This window comes from Lagopus muta, chromosome 15 (genome assembly GCF_023343835.1).
Source record: "Lagopus muta isolate bLagMut1 chromosome 15, bLagMut1 primary, whole genome shotgun sequence".
NCBI lineage: Eukaryota > Metazoa > Chordata > Aves > Galliformes > Phasianidae > Lagopus > Lagopus muta.
This window is the reverse complement of record NC_064447.1, coordinates 5341131-5364124: the sequence shown is the minus strand read 5'-3', so window position 1 is coordinate 5364124 and position 22994 is coordinate 5341131. Positions and strand designations below refer to the sequence as shown.

The following is a 22994-nucleotide window of genomic DNA, read 5'->3' as shown; positions in this document are numbered from 1 at the left end:
TTCTTTCAGCTGCTTGATAATGTGGAAAATAAAATGAAAGGCACATGTGTAGAAGGCACTATTCCTAAGTTGTTCAGAGGAAAGATGGTGGTATGTATTTAATCTGTTAATATTTTTGAAAATTAACTGTGTTACTTTGTACATATTGAAATTCTGTCTTATTTATTTTTGTTTACAGTCTTATATCCAATGCAAACATGTAGACTATCGATCTGAACGAATAGAAGATTATTATGATATCCAGCTAAGTATAAAGGGAAAGAAAAATAGTAAGTGATACTTTGAAATATGCACCAATGAAATACCTGAACGCATTGGGCTGTTTTTTACTAATGAGTTTGATACCTGCAGATTTCAAATTTGTTGTTTTTTTTTTTTGCTCATCATTTTTGAAAGATCCTTTATTTAATTTCAGAGGAGATGTGTTTTTATGTTCAGTCATTTACCCTTTCTCCCATTCCCTTTCCTTGCTCCTTCCCACCTAATTAATTCTCTGAGAACTCTGAATTGTAGGAGTTTTACGGGTGTAATAAAACAGTTTATGATGCCATCTTAATAACAGTAGTGTTTTCACAGTAAGTTATAATTTATATATGGAGATTAATTTGTGGGGAATAGATTCTTATTCAGGCTTGACTGCAACAAGCAGATAACAAGAACAAACTCACCAGAGCATCCTTGTAGTGGTCCCTTATCATCACTTTACCAAGTACTTGGCATACAAGACATAGAAAAGAATGTGTAAGACTCTAGTAGGCAAAATCATCTAGCTTGATATTTAGCAGCTGCAGTGAGAACAGGAGATTTGGCAGACAGTTGTAACTGTGGTTTTAAAATCTGTTGAAATTCCTGTTTTTGCCTCTACAATTTTGGTGTGTTTCTTGATGTTCTTAAACAATATAGCAATAAAGACAAATATTCAAATACAAGCTCTGATGTCTTAATGTGTTATTTGCTGGATACTTTAAGCCCCCAGGCTCGAGTGAACTTACATTTTTTTCCTCTTTCCCTACTATTTGCCAATCTTTTTCATGTAGTTTTTGAATCCTTCATTGACTATGTTGCAGTGGAGCAGTTGGATGGTGATAACAAGTATGATGCAGGAGAGCATGGCTTGCAGGTATTTTTATTCCTTGATTTTAAAATTTATTTCTATGTTCTTGATAACAGAAGAGTTATAGTAGCAAAAAAATTTGCTACTGGTACAATGTTTTGAGATTGTACCAACTGATCTTGTTCATTTTTCTCTTTACGCAAGCATTTGTGTAGTTCCTCTGGATTGCTTTTAAATTTCTCAGAATGGAGCTTGGACTTGAAAACAGTCCAATCAGCAGTAAATGTTGCTTTTGTATTTAAAAGATTTCTAGTGACAAGGATGATTTTCATGATGAACTTCTTCTCTTCTGAGAATTCATTTAAGACCGTCCCATTTGCCTACTGAACAAGCAGCATAGCTCTGAAAGTTCCGTCAAGAACTTTCCCTATCAGCCTATGCAGTTTGAACCATTTATCCGTGTGCGTGTTCCTGAGCTTTTCAGCTGTACTTTGTTGCTTCCACTGTAGGAAGGAAAAATCCTTCCCTCCCACCTAGGTCTTATTTTTGCAGCTTCCATATAGCAGATCCTGTCGGTAACGTTCTGTATATTCTTAGGTGTTCTCAGGAAGCAGCATTTGGTAGCCAAGTATCTGTTGGCAGGGTGCAGTGGACGTGAAATTCCTAACCGATCAGAAATTAGTTTTTGCCTCAGTATTTCTTTAAGTTTCACGTACACACGACTTGCTTGTAATGAGATACTCACGTGTGCTTGTGTGGGTGACTTCGATTTAAGTGAAGGGATTTCTTGGTTAGTGATGCTGCTGGAGTAACTCATGGAAGGTTCAGAGCTGGAGCAGAAGCTGACTATTCTTTACATGTTGTTGTGTGTCAAGCCTATAAGACAGAAGTCCATAGGAAAGTGTCTGCAGCAGGCAGGTATTTTAAATTGTTAAAAATCTTGCACTTTCAAGCCTCTGTTTCCTTTAAAATATGTAGGAGGCAGAGAAAGGTGTGAAGTTCCTAACCTTGCCACCAGTGCTACATCTACAGCTCATGAGATTTATGTATGATCCACAGACTGATCAAAACATCAAGATAAATGATAGGTAAGTGTTCAGTGGAATTTTTCAGATGTAAAATTTGGACCTGTTGATATACTTGATATAAAAAAATAATAGTAACAATAATAATTTGAAAAAAATCAATTCTTGAATCAACTCCAAGAGGAAGGTGCGTGTGTAGGTGTGTGTTAGAGGTCCCCAGAAGGTGCACTGACTACCGTTTGGATTCTGAACTACATATGGAATACTGAGTCACTGACAGCTGTTGTATAAAGATTATTTCTATTCCATGTGAAAGCTGTGTAAAATCTACCAATGTATTCATATCCTGGACAGAATTGTTACTGTAACTTGTTCACTTTTTGTAACTCTCCTTTGGCTTCAGTATTGGTGTTCTTCTTAATAGTGTGCATCTCCTAAATACAAATAAACCTGTCTTAATTCTCTTCAAAAATTAGGTTTGAGTTTCCTGAACAGTTGCCACTAGATGAATTTTTGCAAAAAACAGATCCTAAAGATCCTGCAAATTACATTCTTCACGCAGTTCTAGTACACAGTGGAGATAACCATGGTGGACATTATGTTGTTTACTTAAATCCAAAGGGTGATGGAAAAGTGAGTATTGAAAAGCAGCTAAACCTATTTGTGTTTTGTAAGAAGGTATTTGATGTTTTCACGATGGGCAATTCTTTGCAATTGATGTTTGCTAACACAGCATGCTGGTGTGCTCACTTAGTGAAGTCAGATGTATTTGACTTGCCTTGTATTTACAGAAGAAATCAAACCTGCAGTCCTGGTGTCTATTTCTTGCACTTTAGAGAGCAGCTTACATTTGGAGGTGTAAAGACCCACTTGCCTTCATAAAAGAAGCTCCTTCCTATTTGCTGTTGGCTTCCACTAAAAGGCTGAGGGAATCCTTTCAGTCTTGTGTGTGTGTTGAATTTCTATAGCAAGCAAATTCTATTCCGCGTTTCTTCAGACTGACTTCATGCTGAAGCAAATCTGAATCTTTCTGTGACTCGGAAATTCAGCATCTTTGCATGTCTGACTGTTGCAGGTTCAGGTGACTTGATCAGATTAGATGTTTATGGGTCAGGTGCCTCCCTTGAGCTCACTGGATTTCTGTGTAAATGTTCACAGGAAAAGGAATACTCAGGTTTTACTGTGAATTTATTGCTATGTGTCTTTTGCTCTGAATTGCTTTTGTTTTATTTAAAATTTCCTGTAAACTACTTTAAAATTACAAGAAATTACCATTTTGTATGTTGTACCGTTGCTCTGTATATTTTGTAAAAAGTAGGGTCAGTTATCTGAGCTTCGTAGAGCAGTGAGGAAGATTTAAATACGTGAGGAAGAGTCTTAAGGTGAATTATTTGTATAATTATCAAGCTAAAAACTTTCAGCATTCAGTGCAAACTGTTCATGTGCATCACTGAAGGTTTGGTTCTTATGGTCTCTGTAATGCTGTAGCAGGTAGCACCAGTTAGACTGAATTATTTTTTTTTTTTACCTCGTGCTGCTTGAAGACAAATTCTGGTTACTTCAAAGAGCTGTAGATATGCTAGAAATAGGATTCATTTGTCACCCAAGAACGTGTTTTTGTGTGTAAAATTACCTCTATATAAAATTTTCTCTAGTGGTGTAAATTTGATGACGACGTTGTATCAAGATGTACAAAGGAAGAAGCAATTGAACACAACTATGGAGGCCACGACGACGACTTGTCTGTACGGCACTGCACGAACGCGTACATGTTGGTTTACATCAGGGAATCAAAATTAAGTATGTATCTTCTGCACGTGGTAGGTAGACACACTGCACTCAGCTGTGCTTCACTAGGGAACTGTGGACGAGAAGCTCTATGAGTTTTAGATGAACTTGTAGATTCTGTGGGGATCAGCCATCATTTCCCTTGCTTGTGGGAAGTGTGTTCTAATCCTCTGCTGCCTTCTTAGCACAGGAAGGCAAGACCATCAGCAGAGCGTTTTAGCCTTAATTGTTTTGCAGGGTGGAAAATTAGTGACTTAAATCATAAAAACTACAATTAATCCATTATAGGTATGTAGGTCTATTAAAAAGCAATTGAGTGGTGGTAAATATTTTTTTTAAGCTTGAAATGAACATTGAATATTGAAATCTATGTTACTTATTTCATGGAAGCAGTGTATTTTGGCTCAGGATAGAAAACACTACTTTTGCCAAAACACAATGATATCAAATCATGTTTTTAATTAAAAGATGAAAAAGTCTGGTTTTGACTTCAAGTCAGCAGAAGTCAAGTGTGTTTGGGAACCTCGTGTGATGTAAATGTTGAAATGATATCATCAAACCTTCTTTGTAGGTGAAGTCTTGCAGCCTGTCACAGACCACGATATTCCTCAACAACTTGTGGAAAGGCTACAAGAAGAGAAAAGAATAGAGGCTCAGAAGAGGAAGGAGAGGCAGGAAGCTCACCTCTACATGCAAGTGCAGGTCAGCTTTGGAAACAGATCAAGTTGCAGCTGCATTCCCATTAAAATGCAGAATATTGAGCATCCAGGCAGCAAGACAAACCTTGATTTTCAGTTTTTGAACAAGTTTGGAAGCAATGTTTTCACTGAGATAAAAATTTCAGTGCTTCTAAGTATATTTATATGTGCAGTCAGTACTAATGAAACACTGCTGTTCTGGGAAATGAAAGCGTGTTGCAGGCATTTCTGCTTTCTCTAGAAGCTGTAGTTGTTACTTGCTTGCATAGAAAAATAGTAAGTTCAAGTGAAAGGAGAAGGACTGGGTTATTTGAAAAGACTGCCCTGCCACTGCTCTTCTATCTCCTTCAGGAGTTACTTTCTAAAATTAGAATGTATGTAGCCATAGGCAGCAAGGCTGGACATCTGCCAAACTGAGCTCATCGAGTAGAAGCAGAAGGAGAGAGTGCTTATATTTGCAATTATCTTTTTGGAAAAGCCAGATGGACTAAATTGTTATGAATTGCCTTAAGGAACCCTGTTTATGGCTCTTTCCAGAGCCCATCTGGTGAAAGAAAATAAAATCCATTTTGCGTTTGCCTCCATATTTCTTTGCATGTTCTTGATGGAGTTCATAAGTGGAGATGCTGGTGAAGTTAAGCTCATTCAAAACTATGTTTGCACAGGGGCTGTTTTCAGTGGAAGGTTGGCAGAGTTGCACCTTTTGTTTGTCAGTTAACAGCTGCAGCAGGTGCAGGAAGCATCCTCCTTGCTTTACACAAAATGTGCTGCTTTTTTCAGGCTTTTCTTTTTAAAGTGCCACTGTTGTTGGAGTACATTTCCAAGATTGGGATCCAAGTGCTACCAATGTTTTTTTGTTCAGAATTTGTAAGAATTACTTTATATTTATTATTGATTTGACTCATGAAATTTCATTGTGCTCTATATACTTAGAAGTTGTCTTTGTGGAAGCACAAAGTGAGCAGTGTGCTGCCATCCAGAGAGCCAGGGGCAGCGCATCGGGAATGGTCGTAACATGGCACTGTATGTGGAGCTGAGTTAATACAAACAGTAACCTTTAAATGTAAACTTTCAGATAGTAGCAGAGGATCAGTTCTGTGGCCACCAAGGTAACGACATGTATGATGAAGAAAAAGTGAAATACACCGTGTTCAAAGTATTAAAAAACTCCACGCTGACAGAATTTGTTCAGAACCTCTCTCAAACAATGGTAAGCTTTCTGTAGCTGACCGTGTGTGTTTGTTTTAGTATAATGTGTTCAGCTTAGTCATTATCTTCTTCCAGTCCTTTTAAAACGCGAGTTCTGTTTGGCTTCAGTAAGCATCTTAATCTTTTTTGTTTCCTGTCACAACTTTAATTTTAGGGATTTCCCCAGGATCAGATCAGATTATGGCCAATGCAAGCTAGAAGTAATGGAACAAAAAGACCTGCAATGTTAGATAATGAAGCAGATGGCAATAAAACAGTAAGTATTCATTGATAAAGAACATTACTTCTGTATGTCATCTGTGATTCTCAGTTGGATTTCAGAATCTAACTTCAAGACATGAGTTTTTTAAGGGTTTCAATTTAATCTCCGTCTGGTAAAGTTTTATATTGGAGAGGACTAGAACCAGGTGATCTGTAAGGTCCTTTCCATCCCAAGCTTTTGTATGGATGCTAATACTTGAAATATGCCATATTGTTTTGGAGGGAAGGAAGACTGTGGTGTGTAATTCTTTCTATGAAGAGAACGTATCATCATAATTTATGTTAGGTTTTGGATCTTCCTGAGTCTTGTGCTATTTGGCCAGAACAATGGATTTAATGAAGTGTATTGCTTAGAATGTAAAATATTGTGTCTAAGTAGTACAAGTAGTCCTGTGTTTTTCCGGAGTTAATTTCCATGCATTAATAGTGATAACTGTAGGAGTATTTTCAAATGAAAGAGTTCAACTTTAAGGAAAATGTAATACTTTTGCTTCATTAAAATTTTATATGTCTTATCTGGCATTATTTCTCTTGATAAACTTCACAAACTTTCCTGTCATTAGCCCAGCTAGAAGAACTCCCACTCAGAGAGCATGTAAAAAAGTTTTGTGTCTGACGAAAATCTCAATAATACGAATTGTCATTTCATATTATATTCTCCTGAGACTTTTTTTCTTCTTCCACGTTTTCCATTCAGATGATTGAGCTCAGTGACAATGAAAATCCATGGACAATATTTTTGGAAACAGTAGATCCAGAGATGGCTGCTACTGGAGCAACATTACCCAAGTTTGACAAAGATCGTAAGCTTATGTGCTAAATCTTGAGTAAATGCAAAATTCTTTGCATGTATCTCAAGAAATGTTGTGTGCTCCTGGTTTTCAATGATGTCATTGATGTACTCATCAAATGACAGTGCTGGAATTGGTTTTTCTTGTACACCTTTTGCCCTCATTTCTCCCTAAGTGGATGGCATGTTTCAAATATCACTGGAATAATGGAATAATTTTCTATAAATATATGCAGGTTTATATAACTCCACCAATTATTGATGTTTTAAGGATGTTGATCAGATGAATGAAAGGATTTTATTTTTTTACAGCTTAAAGAAAAATGTCTAAGTGATTTTTCTCCAGACATGGTCAAATAAGCCTTATTTGAAACTGAATTTTGTATCTTAATTTCTAGATGATGTAATGTTGTTTCTGAAGATGTATGATCCGAAAACTCGGAGTTTGAATTATTGTGGACATATCTACACACCTATATCCTGTAAAATACGTAAGTCATGACTTGTACAGACAGTTAGATTGTATATCTACTTTACTTCTAATACTAGATGTTTTCTTGAAATCAAAGATAGGCCACAGAGTGGAATTGTGGCTTCTCCTAATGCCTGTGCAGGTCCTCTGATGTTTATTTTTCCCAACATAGTGAAAATTTCTACAAGGCTGAAATCATTGTCTTAACACAGCATTGGCAGCCAACTGACTTCTGGTTACAGATTCCCAGCATTCACCAGATCGTTCTGAACAGCTGTTTCAGACGTGCTGTAGTTTTGTGATGTGGTACTGCTCCCTGTTCTTTCCCTTGTATTTTGGATTATTTTGCAGAGTGAATTTCTGAAGTTGTGTTTAAAATACTCTCGTACAACGATTCACAGTGGTAGCCTGAGAGCAGCTGCTTGGATTGATTTGGCTGTGACCCTTAGCTTTCATGAGTCCATTGAAAGAATTCAGCATGTGGCCACTGAGTTATAATGCCTTTCCATTTAAAATATTTCATTCTGTTGATTTGTACATACTTTGTGTTTTATTTTATTTATGTGAATTTTTCAGAAAGAGGTAAAAATGCTTTTCTGGAGAAAGAAATTTATTTAAGCTCTCTGATATTGGATGGCTTTACACGTTTGCTGTTCAAATGAAGTGGAAGGAAACCTTAAAGGCTCTCTCTGGGTTGAATCTGAATATGAGAAGCTTTAACCTTGAAGGCTCCATTCCTTAGAAAGGCGTTTTAAAACTGTTTAGTGAAAATAGAAGAAATTGGTTTTGTCTTCTTTTGCAGATAGGTCTTGCAAGCAGTGCAATACATTTCATGCTCCTTTTCTTTTCCAATAGGTGACTTGCTTCCAGTTATGTGTGAGAGAGCAGGATTTCCACAAGAAACTAACCTTATCCTCTATGAGGTTTGGATTGACAGACTTGTTTATTGTAAAAGCTGTAGTTGCTGTGCCAGTAGTGTGTTTCCTTTAAGGATGAATTGCTATGTGATAACATTCCGATATGTAATAATGACAAGAAAAATAACTAAGTTTGTGATGTAAAAAAACAAAACAAAACAACCAAGGTTGAAATGTAAAGGTTGGTATGGGAGATACTGTGCTGCTAAAGTTAGTAACCTTAATTGATATTCTCCTATCTTTCTGGAAGCTGCATCAGTAGAAAGTGAATCTTTATAAGAATTTGATAATGCCAAGTGATAAAATACTTCAGAAAGTTACTTTTTAAAGTGCAGTATGGGTAAAACCAGTCAGTTTTACCACTAACAATAAAGTGTGTCAGTGTTAGCTAAGATTACATTTATCTAAGATATGCATGTCTGTACTTCTTTCTGTAGATAGAAGGTACAAGTTACCTTATTTGATTAAGTTTAATATTGTGACTTTTGCTTTTGTCTCTTGTTTATTCTGCGTGGTTCTTGTTCTTCCTTGCAGGAAGTTAAACCCAATTTAACAGAAAGGATTCAGGACTATGATGTGTCTCTTGATAAAGCTCTTGATGAACTCATGGATGGTGACATCATAGTGTTTCAGAAGTATGTATTTTAAAGGGCCAGTTTATTGCTACAATTAAATAACATAGTTCAATTTGAAAGCAGAGCTTCCTTTAATGCTTTAACAGGAGTGAGGTATAGTTTTCCAGCAGTAAACGTATTCTCAGCAGTTCTCATTTGATCATTCCAGGAAGGTAGATAGTTGTTTTTTAATTACCACATCACATCATTTAAGGAAATTCATCCTAGGTTAGAAAACTAATACTCATAAATATTAAAATATGTCTTGCTCTTCTGAAGAGTGTGGTTCCGCAATACATCTGAGTTCTGCAGCTTTTTACTTGAAGCTGTCATAACTCAGAGAAGAGCCTACCAGCAGTTCAGGGCTTGGGCTCTGTACCATTACTACTATACAAGCTCTTGACTTGAAGCTCCTTTCACCTTAGAACTGAACTGCTTTCCCTTTTCCTTTTATATGTGCTCACATCCATATTGGTCTGTGGTGATTCTCCCAGTTTGTTGCGTATGCAACTCATAGGTGCTTCAACTGGAGTTTTCTCCAAGGCAAAAGGAGAACTCCTCCTTATATCCATTTAAGGGATCTTTTATAAGCTTGTCAGGGCTATAAATCAGCATCTCTATGCTCTCACTCCTGATGGTCACACCCAACTGTGTTGCTGTGTTTCTCTCCATGGGCTGACAGTGGGTGGAAGCCAGCTAGTCTATCTTCAGCACTCTTACCCCAGATTATGTGAGATGAATGTATTTCTCATGTCATGCCTTGGAACTCGCATTCCCTGTTGACCCAGTTGGTGTTATGCACCTTTGGCTGGCTCCTGACATCTGGGTAAGTGCACAGCTTGTACCCTGGTGCTGTTTCTCTGCTGAGAAGATAGGGGTACCAGTCAGTAGTGACCCAAACCAGCATCTGTGCAGGTGGTTTTGCTCTTGTGCTCCAAGGAGTGCTGGCCTCTGTGCAAAACAACTAACGCAGTCGTGTATAGAAAATTTGGCAGCGTTAATAAAGACATGCACTGATGTGCCAGGGTGGAGAGGGAGGGAAGAGCACTGCTGGAATACTACAGTGAAACAAGTGGAGTCAGCCTATTGCCAGATTACCAAATTGTCCAGCACAGTGTGCAAGAGCATTTGCTCTTGAGCTGCACAGAAGTGTTCGAGGTGTGAGTCACTACTGACTGTGCTGGTTCCACTGCGTACGAGTGGCGGCTCTTTAACAAGGTTTCTTACCTCCCTTTCTGTGTTTCTCAACTGTCGCTGACACACTGTAGAACCTGTTTTGAAGAGCCCTAGCTGTGTGTACGTGTAACAACGTAGTATGTAATGGTCCCATTGTTTGTCTGCTCTTGTAGGGATGACCCAGAAAACGATAACAGTGAGCTGCCAACAGCTAAGGAATACTTCAGAGACCTCTATCATCGTGTGGATGTCATTTTCTGTGATAAAACCATCCCCAACGACCCAGGTTTTGTTGTTACTTTATCCAATAGGATGAATTACTTTCAGGCATGTATCCTATTTGTTTCTCTACATTTATTTCTTCATGCTGAAAGTGCCGTCTGCATTAATTCACAAAGGCATAATGAATGTTTTTTAGAGGAGAGCAGATAGGTTTTTGTGTATTACTTGCATTGTGGTAATGAAAAAATGGAGAAATGCTTAAAAGTATTAGTTGTATTAATAAAGAGTTAATTGGCAGCACAGTTCTTTACATACCATTCTGCTCTAGGAATCGATGTTCTGATGAAATAATGGATTTGCTTTCTAAATGTGTAAAATGTGCTCAATTTATTTAGCTGTTAATAGAAAAATACCTTGGGACAGTAATGATACCTGCTTTCCTCGTAGTTTAGCAGCACTGTTAATTTTGTAGGCCAAATACTGCTTTCTCCACAAAGTGCTGTCTGGGACACAGTGGCAGTAACAGATCAAATCTGTTGTGTTCATAAAGGGTGGTTACAAGGCTTTTTAAAAGAAGCAAATCAGACATTGAAACTGTTCAAAATTTTTAAAAAATAAATAAAGTTGGACTGGTCTGTGCACAGCCTGATTATGTGGTCTGGCTCCCTACAGTTCTCCTACAGCTGTTTTTATCAGAGTTTTACGTACTTTGTACATGAAAACAGAACACATTTTACTGTCATGAAAAGTGGGATCTTTGAGCACCTGAATATATAGAGAAAATCAGATATTTCTGCTATCCTTCTTCAGTGTCTGCTTCTCGGTGACTCACTTGTTTCATTTTTATATTAAGTTCTTTACAGCTCCTTTTGGCAAGGGAAAACTAGGCAGAAGATTCCAATTCTTTCTGTGAGGCTGCAGCATGAAATACTGATAGGAATAATAAGGTGATACCACCCAGAAAACTAATGTCCTTTGGGTGAAGTGAAGAACCTCGAGAGTTTTTTGCTTATTTCCTGAGTAATACTATGATTATAAAAGTAAGAGTTAAGCTATTATTGTGGATTTTTTGGCCTTTTGGTGACTGTAGTTTATTGTGCAAGAGAGAAATTCCTTATTTTCTTGAAAATCTTATTCTCTTCATTGTTCAGAAGTTAAATACATGGAGTTTCTTTAGCCTTGGAGAAGTAAACGCATGGCTTGCGTCTCACAGAATTTCTGTAGCATAATATTCTTGAAGTACTACAGTGAATGACTGGAATTGGAGCAGATGACCTCCAGAGGTCCCTTCCAGCCATTGGGTGTTAACTATCTTGTGTGAATGCAGTGTAATGCCATCATTGAAAAAACGCAGAACTTACACACAACTTTATTTGCAGGTTGCAAAGACAGTTGCACAAAGACTTAATACAGATCCAATGCTATTACAGTTCTTCAAGTCTCAAGGGTAAGACAGATTTTCTTCTATGTGTGGTTTTCTGTGTCTAAAATACCTTTTAAAATACTTAGCCCAATAATAAGTAGGCTGCAGTTAATTTGTAGCTTCCTTCAGGTTGCAAACCATTTATTTACCAATAAAATGTTAGTGCAGTGAGTTGCCAAGACAGTTTAGTGACCATTACAGTGGCTGACACTGGAGACTCCATGAATTGGACGCTTTATAAGAGTAAGTAAAATGGAGAGACAGAAGCATTTTAAAGGATCCCTGTTTTAACAAAATTTCTGAAGCCATTAATTGTTTCAGAGCCCTACTGTATGGCTCGAATTATTGAGCTAACAGAGATACTATTTCAGTGAATGTAGATGTCTGGAATGGAGGAGACCAGAAGCAGATGCAAGTAAAAGCAGGATTTTAGCTGCTGTTAGAAACGTTATGTGCAGGAGTTACCTGACTTTTATTTCTATTGTTTATTTGTTGGAAGTCTGTAAGTGAAGAAGGTTAACTCCATCCTGGCCAAACAAAATAGAATTACTGTGATCTCAGCTTCTAAAAGGAATGCTTCTGTTTAAGTGGTGCTTTCTGGCAGAGTTGTGTAAAACTGGATTTGAATCCATAGAGGGCAGAAAATTTGTCATTCTAGATATTTGCACACAGACTGTCTCAATGTCTTGTATTTGTGGAAATGTAGAGGGCTCTTTATTAACCTGCAGGTATCTCCCTTCCTCACCAACAAATCTGTCCCAGTTTGGACAGCTCTGTATAGTTTACAGTGCTATGGTCACTGGAATTTTGCTGTGTCCTGTGACTCCACAAATTAATCTTTCACAGTCAAAAGCATGTGACTGTAGTGCTGCTGTAGTAGTTTCAGAGGAATGTAGATCTGCTGCTGCAGGATTAAAGGTGAGCTTTTAACATCCAAGAGAGCTAAGGCACACAGTGACTGGTATTTCTGCTCCCAGCCTTTGCCTGTTCTTAAAAAAATCATTAATGCACCAAATGCTGCTTAGGCTGTGCTAGCAGTTATGTGGAACTGGTAGCCAGATATAAAAGTGTTCTTGGAACTTCGATTTACTGTTTGTGGAGAGAGATTTAGGGTTTTCATTTTTCTTTCATAGTTATAGGGACGGCCCTGGTAATCCCCTTAGGCACAATTATGAAGGTACTTTAAGAGATCTTCTGCAGTTCTTCAAGCCTAGGCAACCTAAAAAGCTTTACTATCAACAGGTAAGAGTCTTTTGTTTTTGTTGGCGTGGGTAAAAAAAACAAAATGCCATCTGCCCTATACAAAGTATGCCTAAAGTGTTTCTCTTTTCTTCTTTAAGCTCAAAATGAAAATAACTGATTTTGAGAACAGAAGAAGTTTTAAGTGCATATGGCTAAATAGCCAATTTAGGGAAGAGGTGAGTGAGGCTGCTGTTACTCTTACTGGTGGTTATTTTTTAGTCCATATTGCTAGGCTGGGGTTGTGGTGCTGTTGATGTGCTGGAAGAACATGGTGTTAGAGAAGGGCTGTGCCTTATACCAAAACGGGGCCAGTTCTTCACGCGTTCAGGTGAAGGTGTTCACTTCAGTGATGTTTATTTTTAAAAGATGGATTTTGATGAAGAGCCTGCTGTATTGTGTGCTTTAATGTGATGGAGTACAATTCCAGATTTTTCTCATTGCTTTTCTGTTCTAAATATCCCACAGGAAATAACAGTATATCCAGATAAGCATGGGTGTGTGCGGGACCTCTTAGAAGAATGTAAAAAAGTTGTAGAGCTCTCTGAAAAAGGTTCAGGGAAATTAAGGTAAGAGTTTGGATTTCTTTTGTGATCACATGGGCTACATGCAGAAAATTGGCCTTAGAATTTAAAATATTATGGAAACTTACCAAATAAAGGCTGATACTGTGTTAAAAAGTTTCAAGATTCGCTCTAAGAGTTCTTACAAAATGAAAGTAGGAACCTTCTGTAATTATTCATCCTGTATTTCATTCAGTTGCGTTCTTGAGATGCCGAAGATTCATCAGTCACAGCTCACACTTCAATAATGTTTCCAATTCAAGTATTGCATACTGTTCACTTCTCAGGAGCGAAAAGTGAAGTCATTTTCTTTAAAATGACTTTCTAAATGATGGAAAACTCTTAGTTTTTTGTACTAGTACAATTGAAAATAGATTCCTCCTCCACCTTTTTTTTTAAAGCTTTTTTTAAAATTTGTTTTTAAGGCTGCTAGAAATTGTAAGTTACAAAATAATTGGTGTCCATCAGGAAGATGAGCTGTTAGAGTGTTTGTCGCCCGCAACAAGTCGGACGTTTCGAATAGAGGTAAGTGCTGCTTTGGAACTTGCTTTGAATGAAGAAAGACTTTAAGTGGTTATTATCTTTTCCTGGGTGCTGATTTTCCAAATGCTGCAGTACTTGCAGCAGGCTGGAATACATGTTGATACATGTGTCTTTATAAAGATGATCTTTCCAAAGATTTTCCTTTGTTCTGTCTGCCACCCTGTCACAGTTCCATTCCTTAAATTTTGACATCTGTTTGTATAACCATATGAGAACAGTTGGCAGTGGCCTATCCATAGGACGGCTTAGCAGTAGTTCCAAGGGATGTCTGGGGGCTCATGATTTAAATTTTTAAGCTGAGAACCCACTTTCATATGCAGAATTATATTCTGGAAGGCAGTTTCCTTTTCTTCTTAAATCAGAGTTTCTTCAGCCAAATCTTGTTTCTTACTGTGTAATTTCTCTAAACGTTTCATCCTGCAAGTATGTTAACTTGCCTCCAAACTCAGAAATAAGAAAGAAGTAAAATTGTAATGATAAGATGACAGAAGGGCTCGGATATTTTCCTAAGTAGTGGAAGATTGCATGTCAAAAAAGCCACTTGGGCAAACCGAGAGTGTTGTACCGAGTATGGGAAGCTGCAGTGCTGCTGTGACAGGGGAATTACCTTATTGGGGGTGGGGAGGCATAGACAGGACTTTGTCAAAGAGAGTGTTTATTTTAATTGTTTAAATTGACTTGTTTGACATCGCTAACAACACAGCTAATTGCAGTCATAATTTTGTGCCTGGATCTAGGAAATTCCTCTGGACCAGGTAGATATAGATAAAGAAAATGAGATGCTAATCACAGTGGCACATTTCCACAAAGAGGTTTTTGGGACATTTGGAATTCCATTCTTGCTGAGGATACACCAGGTATGTCTGCCTCCCTTTTGTCCCTCCCTATCACCTAATATCTTTAATGATTTCTAAAAGTATAGTAAAATTAATTGATTAATGTAAAAATGTGTAGGAAGAATCCTGTATAAATGTTCTGTTTATCAGTTTTGTGGATAAATCACTTGTCTTAGTTTTTTTGCATATAAAAACTGTTCAGTTTTTCACTGATGCTTTGTAGATCTTCCACATCAGACAGACTTGAAACGTTGTAAATGTAATATTTGATCTTTTTGTTTCATTTTAAAAGCAAAGTAACAAAATAAAACCCAAGGCCAGCAGCTACTTAAAATCCTATTGCTAATACTGCGTTAGGAATTGCAAAGTATGCCTGTTGAGAAAAGTGCCCAAGCCATGGTTGCTTGGCTTCTTGAGATACACTGTTATGGGAAATGATTGTTTGGTTTTTTGAATGCTTTCTGTATTGATACAAGAGGGAAAGCTAATTTTGAAAGCTCAGTTTAAGTTTTCATGTGATACTGCTCCAATGAGAGTGCAGGTCATAGTCCTCCTCTCAATAGGAAAGTGTATTCCTGAGGGCAGTTAGCACTTGTGCTTCTAAACTGCTGCTTTGGTCTTTGTGTGTTGGTTTATATGAAACGTGCCTAATTTTGTAAATGGTTTTGGAGTGAGAAATAACGGCCACATCTCTGAATCATGTGACACTTCACTGTATTCCTGTGTTTTTGAGCAATGCACAGCAAAGTCAGAAAATTTAGAATCAAATCTTGTCTTAATTCATGGTGGAAACCATGTGCATTACATTTCCTTATGGCAGCTATTGTGTTATAGATCTTTAAGTAAATGCCATCCAGCAGTGTATTCTCAGCTGCTCATAAACAGCATACAGAAGAATGCTACAAAATTTACTACTTGGGAGGGGAGCATTGCAGCTGCAAAGGTTCTAAGAAAATACAGCTTTTCTGAACCCATGTTTGCTGTGGATTTTTAAAATGTTCTTAACTTTAACCTGACTTGCATATGTCATGCAATGGTTTGTATAATGATGAATCAGTAAGACTTGCAGGTGCTGAATTTATAGCAATATATTGTACGCTGCTGATTGTTTGTTGTAGTGGATGATGTTGACACTCCAGTAATTTTGGCAAAATCTGAGAGATGGAGGTAGCAAAGTATTCTGATGTAGCTCAAATTAGAAAATACCAACAGCACCCCCTTTTGTTTCCTTTTTTTTGTGTGTGTGTGTTAAAAATCTTGTGATCCATCAGGGCGAACACTTCAGAGAGGTCATGAAGCGGATTCAGACAATGCTGGACATACAGGAAAAAGAATTTGAAAAGGTAATGACAACTTGGCAGTGAGTTTTATTGCTGACTGCAGAGTCTGTAATATTGCTTTAAGAAATTGGAAGGCAGTAGATTTAAGTGTAGATGTTATTCAGTAAAGCAGTTATTAGCCTTAATGGCCTTTCTGAGAATAACTAAGTAGGATGTGTAGGAATAGTACTGTACTGTATTGAAGAGGTACTCAACAAAACAGCACAATAACCTAGAAGAGTTTAGGTGGTACCAAAGCTCAACAGGTCACAACTTCAGTTTCCTGCTTAAACCAGAGCTAACTTAGTTAACTCAGGTTGCTGAGGATTTTAACTAGCTGTGATTTTAAAACTCCCAAGAGAAGGAGTTCTGCCACATTCTGGGCAGCAGATTTTAGAGCTGTACTGCTGTCATTTTGAGGATTTTTTTTCTTACCTGAGATCAGAATTCATCGTTTTGCAGCATGTGATAATTACCCCATGTCCTTTTGCTGGGCTTTGTGGGGGTGCTTTGGGCTTCACTGTATCACCTGTCCATTAACTGACAACTAGGTGCCCATTAGCCTTTTTTTAGGCTAAATAAACACGTTTTCCATAGCTGCTTGTATGCCTTGTGCTCCAGCCCACTGTGTGCCTTACAGGGCCTTTTGCTGGACTATCTGCACTTAGTTGCCAGTTTGTTTTCACTGGGGAACGTGGGCACAGTACTCCACGGGCATTCTTACGATTTCCTGACTGTTCATTTTATGCCACTGTCCTAGTAGTTGATGAAGATCTTAAACAGGATTGATCTCAGTAGAATGCCATTCGTAACCAACTGTGTGTTAGGCTGTGAAATCAGGCTTGGAGGCTTTGTTTTAATACAGTATTTTAACAGTTTTCTTCCTTTTCCTAGTTTAAATTTGCAATTGTAATGATGGGCCGACACCAGTATCTCAATGAAGATGAGTATGAAGTGAACTTGAAAGATTTTGAGCCCCAACCTGGTGAGTTCTTAAACAACCTGACTGTTGTTTTGACCTGCTGAAATTGCTCTGCCAGTTGTTACAGTGCAGCTACCATGAACTCAGAATGCAGGAACAGAGTAGTTATTTTTACTTCATGTATATTATATAGTAAGTAAGCAGGTATTTGTGTATACATATTTGTGTACATTTAACTCTTAGTCTTGAGAATGCATATTCTACAGACATACAAGCTACTGCATATTGTGTTTGTTTGCATGTTAAAAGTTTGCACTTGAGTGGCCAAATGGGTCTGTTTCCACAAAACATACTTTACAGAGAGAGTTATGATGTCACTTGCATCATGTCTGTATTGCTCATCTGCTCCTATATTTCATTCTCACACTGCTAGTGAAGTGCTCATAGAATTCTTAAAAAACACTAAAGTGCATCCTCATAAGCTCCTTATTTTAAGTGCACTACATGAGGTACTTCTCTAAGGTATTCTTTCTTGATTTCTTTAATGAGTCTGAAGAATCCAACAAAAATACTACATATGTGAGTAGGATGCTTTTTGGGTTCTTCAGTCGTGATTCTCCAAGCTAGAAATACAGATCTGTTCTGAATTTGTCTGTGGAGGTGGTCTGCTACCTTATTTACTTGACAGATATTTAAAGCACTATTACTTAAGGAATTCACACATAGGAGATACCTATAGGTACCATAGGGGATTGGTCAGGAGTTTCACCGCAGTCATCTTTTGGGAGTTTGAGCTGGAAATGGCACTTTTAGGCTTGCAGTCAGGGCTCTGTTGAAGGCCTTGAATTCACAAAGGCTTTTACCCCCAGCTTAGCTGACTGTTTCCTTTTGTCCGTCTGGCAGAAATGAGGTTGAGGACAATTTGCTCTCCAGAATTCTGTTTTTCTAACAATGATGAGCTCTGTTTGTCATTGGCAGGTTGTACTAGGGCCAAATTTGCTCTGATTTTTCTCAGGTTGTGTTCTGGGTATATTAACATTTGTAAAGAAATCCTGTATAACTGTCCATTTATTTCAAAAGGCACAGAGACTTAGGCCCGTACCATCAATGAGCAATTTGTAAGAGCCCAGCAAAAAGCCATCTCATTATGGTACGTTGTGCAGCCAGGCTTATGGCTGTGAATATGAGGGGACTTGCCAAAACTTGGAATATCTGCATCTGAACGAGCCATCAGTGAGCATAGGGAAGGAACTGGGGCTTGTGTTGCTAGGGGCCCTGTTTTTCTGCACAAATTCTGGGGAGTCTCTAGATGACTAACTTGGAAGCAGACAATTTGTCAGTGGACAGATAACCCTCTCTGGTCTGTTTAGGGCAGGCAGAGTCATGGTTTCGTTCTGTGAGCCATCAGAGTGAGGGGAACCAGAAGGCAATAGTCCAAAGCTAACTGTTGGACTTTCTGAGTAAAATTAGAGCTGTTAGTGCCAAGATGATGATGTAAAAGACCAGGTAACCAGGTCAATACTACCAGAACATGGCAGGAATGGGAAAAGGGAGGACGTGAAATGGTTGAAGCAGTCGTGGGAAATTTGAGACTAAGGGGTTTTGAGAGTTCGTAGAAGGTTGCCCTTTTATATAATGCACTTTGGTAGAATCTGGCCAAGGTTGTCCTGCTGTATGATGATATGACACTCTAGTGTGTTCTCATATGAACAGTATTTCAGTGTGCAGAGCTTTAGTGTAAAGCTTTGCCTTTCTCTAACGTTACCAACATAGTTGTCAGTTGATACTGTCACACTCAGGGATGCCTCTAATGACAACTGCAGCAGTGCTACCAGCACAGGACTCGATTCCTTTCTTTAAAAGACATTAGGATGGTCTCTGTCAGATTGGCAGTTCATTTGTGTTTGCCATTAACCATTTCATCAACTGAAGAGAGAGAATATTTTGAGGAAAATATATCCAAGAATGCAGATACAGGCAACCATAAAGGTCATGTGTTTTATGCTTTAGTGATGGCAGATGATGTCTTGAAATGTCAAAGTTTGCTTTTCTTGCTGGAGGGCTATTTAGTTTCTGCTGTTACCATTTCACTTCAGAGGCTGTTTCATGCTCTGCATTGCAGACATCTTGAAAGGGAACCTTGCCCATTTGCAAGACCGTGGATTGTATATTTTTTTCTATGAAAATTAGCCATAGGTAAATTAATGCTGAGTTGCACTAGTGAAAAGTTGTGTATATTTTCTTCCTGGTCCAAATGTAACTTTTTTAATCGGAAGACTGAGTACAAGGTCAGTTACCTGTTTTCTTAATTAACTACTGATTTGCATTTTGCATCTATTTGAAGAATATTCCTACTGAAGCCAGGTGAGAAGGATGGCTTCATACAGCAGCAATCACTTAACCACCAGCATTTGCTGTATTAAATGACGTTTGGATGACGCCTTTCTGTTTCAGACAGCCCCAGCCATTCTGTGAGAGTTGGTGCTGTGCTTGGCGTGCCTCTGGCTATAAGTTACATCCAGCTTTTACTTGAGCAGTTGTTTCACTGCTGTTAACTCCTGTGATTGAAGAAGAGGAAAACCAGCTATCTGGCCCAGAAACGATTGTACAACATAATAATGGAATGGAAGCAGTGGTCAGGAGAGCAGCCCTATTGTCCATAGGCTAAGGACTGTTTTTCAGTCCTCATCTGTGCTGTACAATTGCTAGCAAACTGAGCAGGGCACATATGAGTAGTTTGTGTGAATGAAACTTCTTAACTTAGTCTTACAACTTCATTTTTTTCTCTTTCTTTTCTAGGCAACATGTCTCATCCAAGGCCGTGGCTAGGGCTTGACCATTTCAATAAAGCCCCAAAGAGAAGTCGCTACACTTACCTTGAAAAAGCTATTAAAATCCATAACTGACTTAATAAACCAGATTGTCAAGGCAAGGGACAAAATAAGTGTGTGTGTGCACCTTTTTAACAACTGTAGAACTTTGGTACACGTGCACTATATCTGAAGTCTTCAGCAAGAGGATTTGCTGCTGATGTTAATTTTATTTTGTTGAGGCTGTTCAGTTTGGCTTCTCTGTATCTATTGACTGCCCTTTTTGAGCAAAATGAAGGTGTTTTTATAAAGCTTGGATGCCAATGAGAGTTATTTTATGGTAAACGTAATGCAAGGCAATTGTCAGCATAATGAGGGAAGAGTTTAGTAGAACAATTGACATTGGCAAAATATTTGTCTGTAGTACGTTTATAGATGGCATAAGCTGGCTGGCTGCCTTTCCTGGTGTGGTGTTCACCATCACTGCAGCTAGTAAGTCTTATGTTTAGACTCACATCAGATTTATTTCCTTCAGTTATACTTTAAATGACATTTTTGTGCATTTGTAAATGCAAAAAACTCACGTCATCAATAAATAGCAATCTCTACTTCATTGTGTACATTGTTGGCACTTATTTGGGATTTTTGTCTCCTCCAGCTGCATAGAATCTTTTTTTTAATAAACTAGTTTTCATTTAATTTAGTCACTACTTCGCATCCCGTTTTGCCAAGTGGATGCCCTGACTCCTATAATGAGATATTTGGGTCTTTTTATGAAAATTTCAGCCATTGTTGAATACAGTTGCAATTTATTATGCCATCTTCTGGCAAATAGAATGACACTCAGAGTTGGCAAAAGCAAGTGAAAGGATTATAAATATCATTCATTTAGTTAACGTGGGAAGAGACGGGGAGAACACAAGAAATAGCCTTTTAGCACAGAGGGGCATGCTCACTAGTGTTTAGTAAGCTGTTGACTTTGTATAAAAAAGGAGGAAAAAATGAAAAAAAAAAAAAAAGAAAAAATGAAATTGTATATTTAATGAATGAACATGTACAATTTAACACTTGGAGGATAATTTTGTTGGGTGAGTCTGCAAGTGAATTTCACTGATGTTGATATTCATTGTGTGTAGTTTTCTTTCAGTCCCCAGACTGCTTCCTTTTATTTTGGAGCTAAAGCCAGCCGCGTGTCTAGTTTTGAGTGCAGTAAAGATAGAATCAGCAATTCACACTTAACTTTACATTCTTTTCCAGTATTTTATTTTGTTTCTGTAGCTGCAGTGTACAACAACTCTTCCTGTATATTGCCTTTTTTTGCTGGAAAATGTTGTATGTTGAATAAAATTTTCTATAAAATTTTTCTTCGGTGAGTGATGACGTGGACGTTGAAGAAGATTTCTCTCTGGAAATCGAGTTCTGGGAAATGTCTTCTTTGTGCTTTTCCAAAAGGTGTGTTGACGACTGTGTAACCCTCAGATGGATTGTTTTGGAGTTTGGGGGGAAATCTGTGGGTTTTTCTGCTAGATATTTTTTTTTTTAAGGTTTTGGAATTTTTAACCTCCCAAGTTAGTTGCCTTTGAGCTTAATGAATGAAAGGGTTTTCCAGGAAGGAGCCATGTACAAGTAAGATAAATGGAAGAAAATATTTTACTGGTTAATTTGTAAAGCTCCTGGTAGAGTCTTTGTGGTAGCCTTGACTCTGCCTGTGCAAATTTCTGTCATCCAGATTCTCAAGTCTAATCGTACAAATGGTGTAAAGTTAAAATCTGCAGCCTCTAAAGGTAAGGTCTCTAAATAGAATGATAGGTTTTGGCTGTAATGAATTCCACGCATTCATAGCAGAGCCAAGTTCTTACAGGATTCTTTGCTCAAACCTCTCATTCATCTTGTAGGTGGGCTGTATGCATGTGATGGCCCTCATGCATTTACAGGTGCTGCTGATTACTGAAAATACCACCAAGCTTTGTTAAGTTAGATTTCAAGATATGTTTCTGGTGCATATGTATTTTTTCTGTTGTAAAATGCAGCAATCTCTGTTAGGTGTGTTTTTGTTCTTCATATTGTGGTGATTTTAACATGTCTTATTCCCAGTCAAGTCAATCAAGTTTTTACATTATTTTGTCATCTGAGCGCAGGTTACAGGTAGAGGGAAGTGAAGTGCTTCAGTGACACGTGCCTTAAGTGGATCAAGTTTTCCTTTGCAGTGAATTTGCAATTAAATGGTGAGAAATACAACACAGTCCAAGACAACTGCTGTCTCTGCAGGCTTCCAGTACGTGTCAGGATTTGTATTCCAAATTTATCTGTAGAATTAGATACTCTGATCAGCAGTAGTATGCCCTAAGCAGACAGCAATAAAATTGAGCTTGTATCAGAACGTCACTACATTCTAGCATTAATGTCTGGGATGCTGGCAGCTTCTAGGAAATATCTTAAGAAATTGCAATTTCAGAAGAAAATACCGCTAGGAAAGTAAATTTTGGATGCCTTTTAGTTTTTAAATGACAGCTTTAAACAAGTTTCAGTATTTGTGCTATTCCCACATCAATTTTGAGATGATACATTCAGACATTCCCTGTGTACTGTTTTCAGTAACGGGGGTTTTTTAAATGTTTCTTTTTTTCTTGGAGCACACGTACCTTATTATTCAAATAGGGGAGCACACAGCTGTGAGAAGAACGGAGGTTTTCTCCGGTGCGGTGTCTCGTTCAGTTGGAGTACAGTCTTCAGAAGTGCTGTGCTCTCCATTTCCTACTCAGATTTCAGATTCCAGAATTATCAGGATAAGAGTGAATGCATGAAATGACCAACGGTAACGTTAAGTGTTAAGCAATAAGAATGTAATTTCATGTTATACAGGATCAGAGGAGCACAGCCTTAACAGCCCATGTGAGTCATTCCACATAGCTGTGGTTCCTGTAGGTTTGCGGTGCCTTTTATTCTTAAGGAGTCCAAAGCATTCTGTGAAATCAAAGCAAATCACACCAGTGAAATAGTTTGATTAGAGAGTGACAGTCAACAAACCCACCCTATTACCAGAAGGCTTAGCACCACCAGGACGAATGTGTGCTGCTGCCAGCTGTGCCCCAGCCATGGGGCAATCCATCCGG

At 38.1% G+C, this 22994-nt stretch overlaps 1 protein-coding gene across 3 annotated transcripts in view; it reads left to right on the top strand.

Moving 5' to 3' along the window:
* USP7 (ubiquitin specific peptidase 7) overlaps window positions 1-21245 on the top strand; it is a 62783-nt gene extending 41538 nt beyond the window's left edge. For all 3 annotated transcript variants that reach the window (XM_048962123.1, XM_048962124.1, XM_048962126.1), the window contains 23 exons: window positions 10-90; window positions 179-269; window positions 1038-1120; window positions 2033-2142; window positions 2556-2712; window positions 3735-3879; window positions 4439-4569; window positions 5641-5775; window positions 5929-6030; window positions 6733-6838; window positions 7224-7316; window positions 8153-8220; window positions 8749-8849; window positions 10178-10331; window positions 11606-11673; window positions 12783-12891; window positions 12990-13067; window positions 13357-13457; window positions 13877-13976; window positions 14732-14851; window positions 16102-16173; window positions 17044-17134; window positions 19871-21245. In XM_048962123.1, the coding sequence (XP_048818080.1) occupies window positions 10-90; window positions 179-269; window positions 1038-1120; window positions 2033-2142; window positions 2556-2712; window positions 3735-3879; window positions 4439-4569; window positions 5641-5775; window positions 5929-6030; window positions 6733-6838; window positions 7224-7316; window positions 8153-8220; window positions 8749-8849; window positions 10178-10331; window positions 11606-11673; window positions 12783-12891; window positions 12990-13067; window positions 13357-13457; window positions 13877-13976; window positions 14732-14851; window positions 16102-16173; window positions 17044-17134; window positions 19871-19977 (2403 nt within the window). In that variant the 3' untranslated portion in view covers window positions 19978-21245. The remainder of the gene's footprint in view (window positions 1-9; window positions 91-178; window positions 270-1037; window positions 1121-2032; window positions 2143-2555; window positions 2713-3734; window positions 3880-4438; window positions 4570-5640; window positions 5776-5928; window positions 6031-6732; window positions 6839-7223; window positions 7317-8152; window positions 8221-8748; window positions 8850-10177; window positions 10332-11605; window positions 11674-12782; window positions 12892-12989; window positions 13068-13356; window positions 13458-13876; window positions 13977-14731; window positions 14852-16101; window positions 16174-17043; window positions 17135-19870) is intronic.
* Window positions 21246-22994: the final 1749 nt, after the last annotated feature.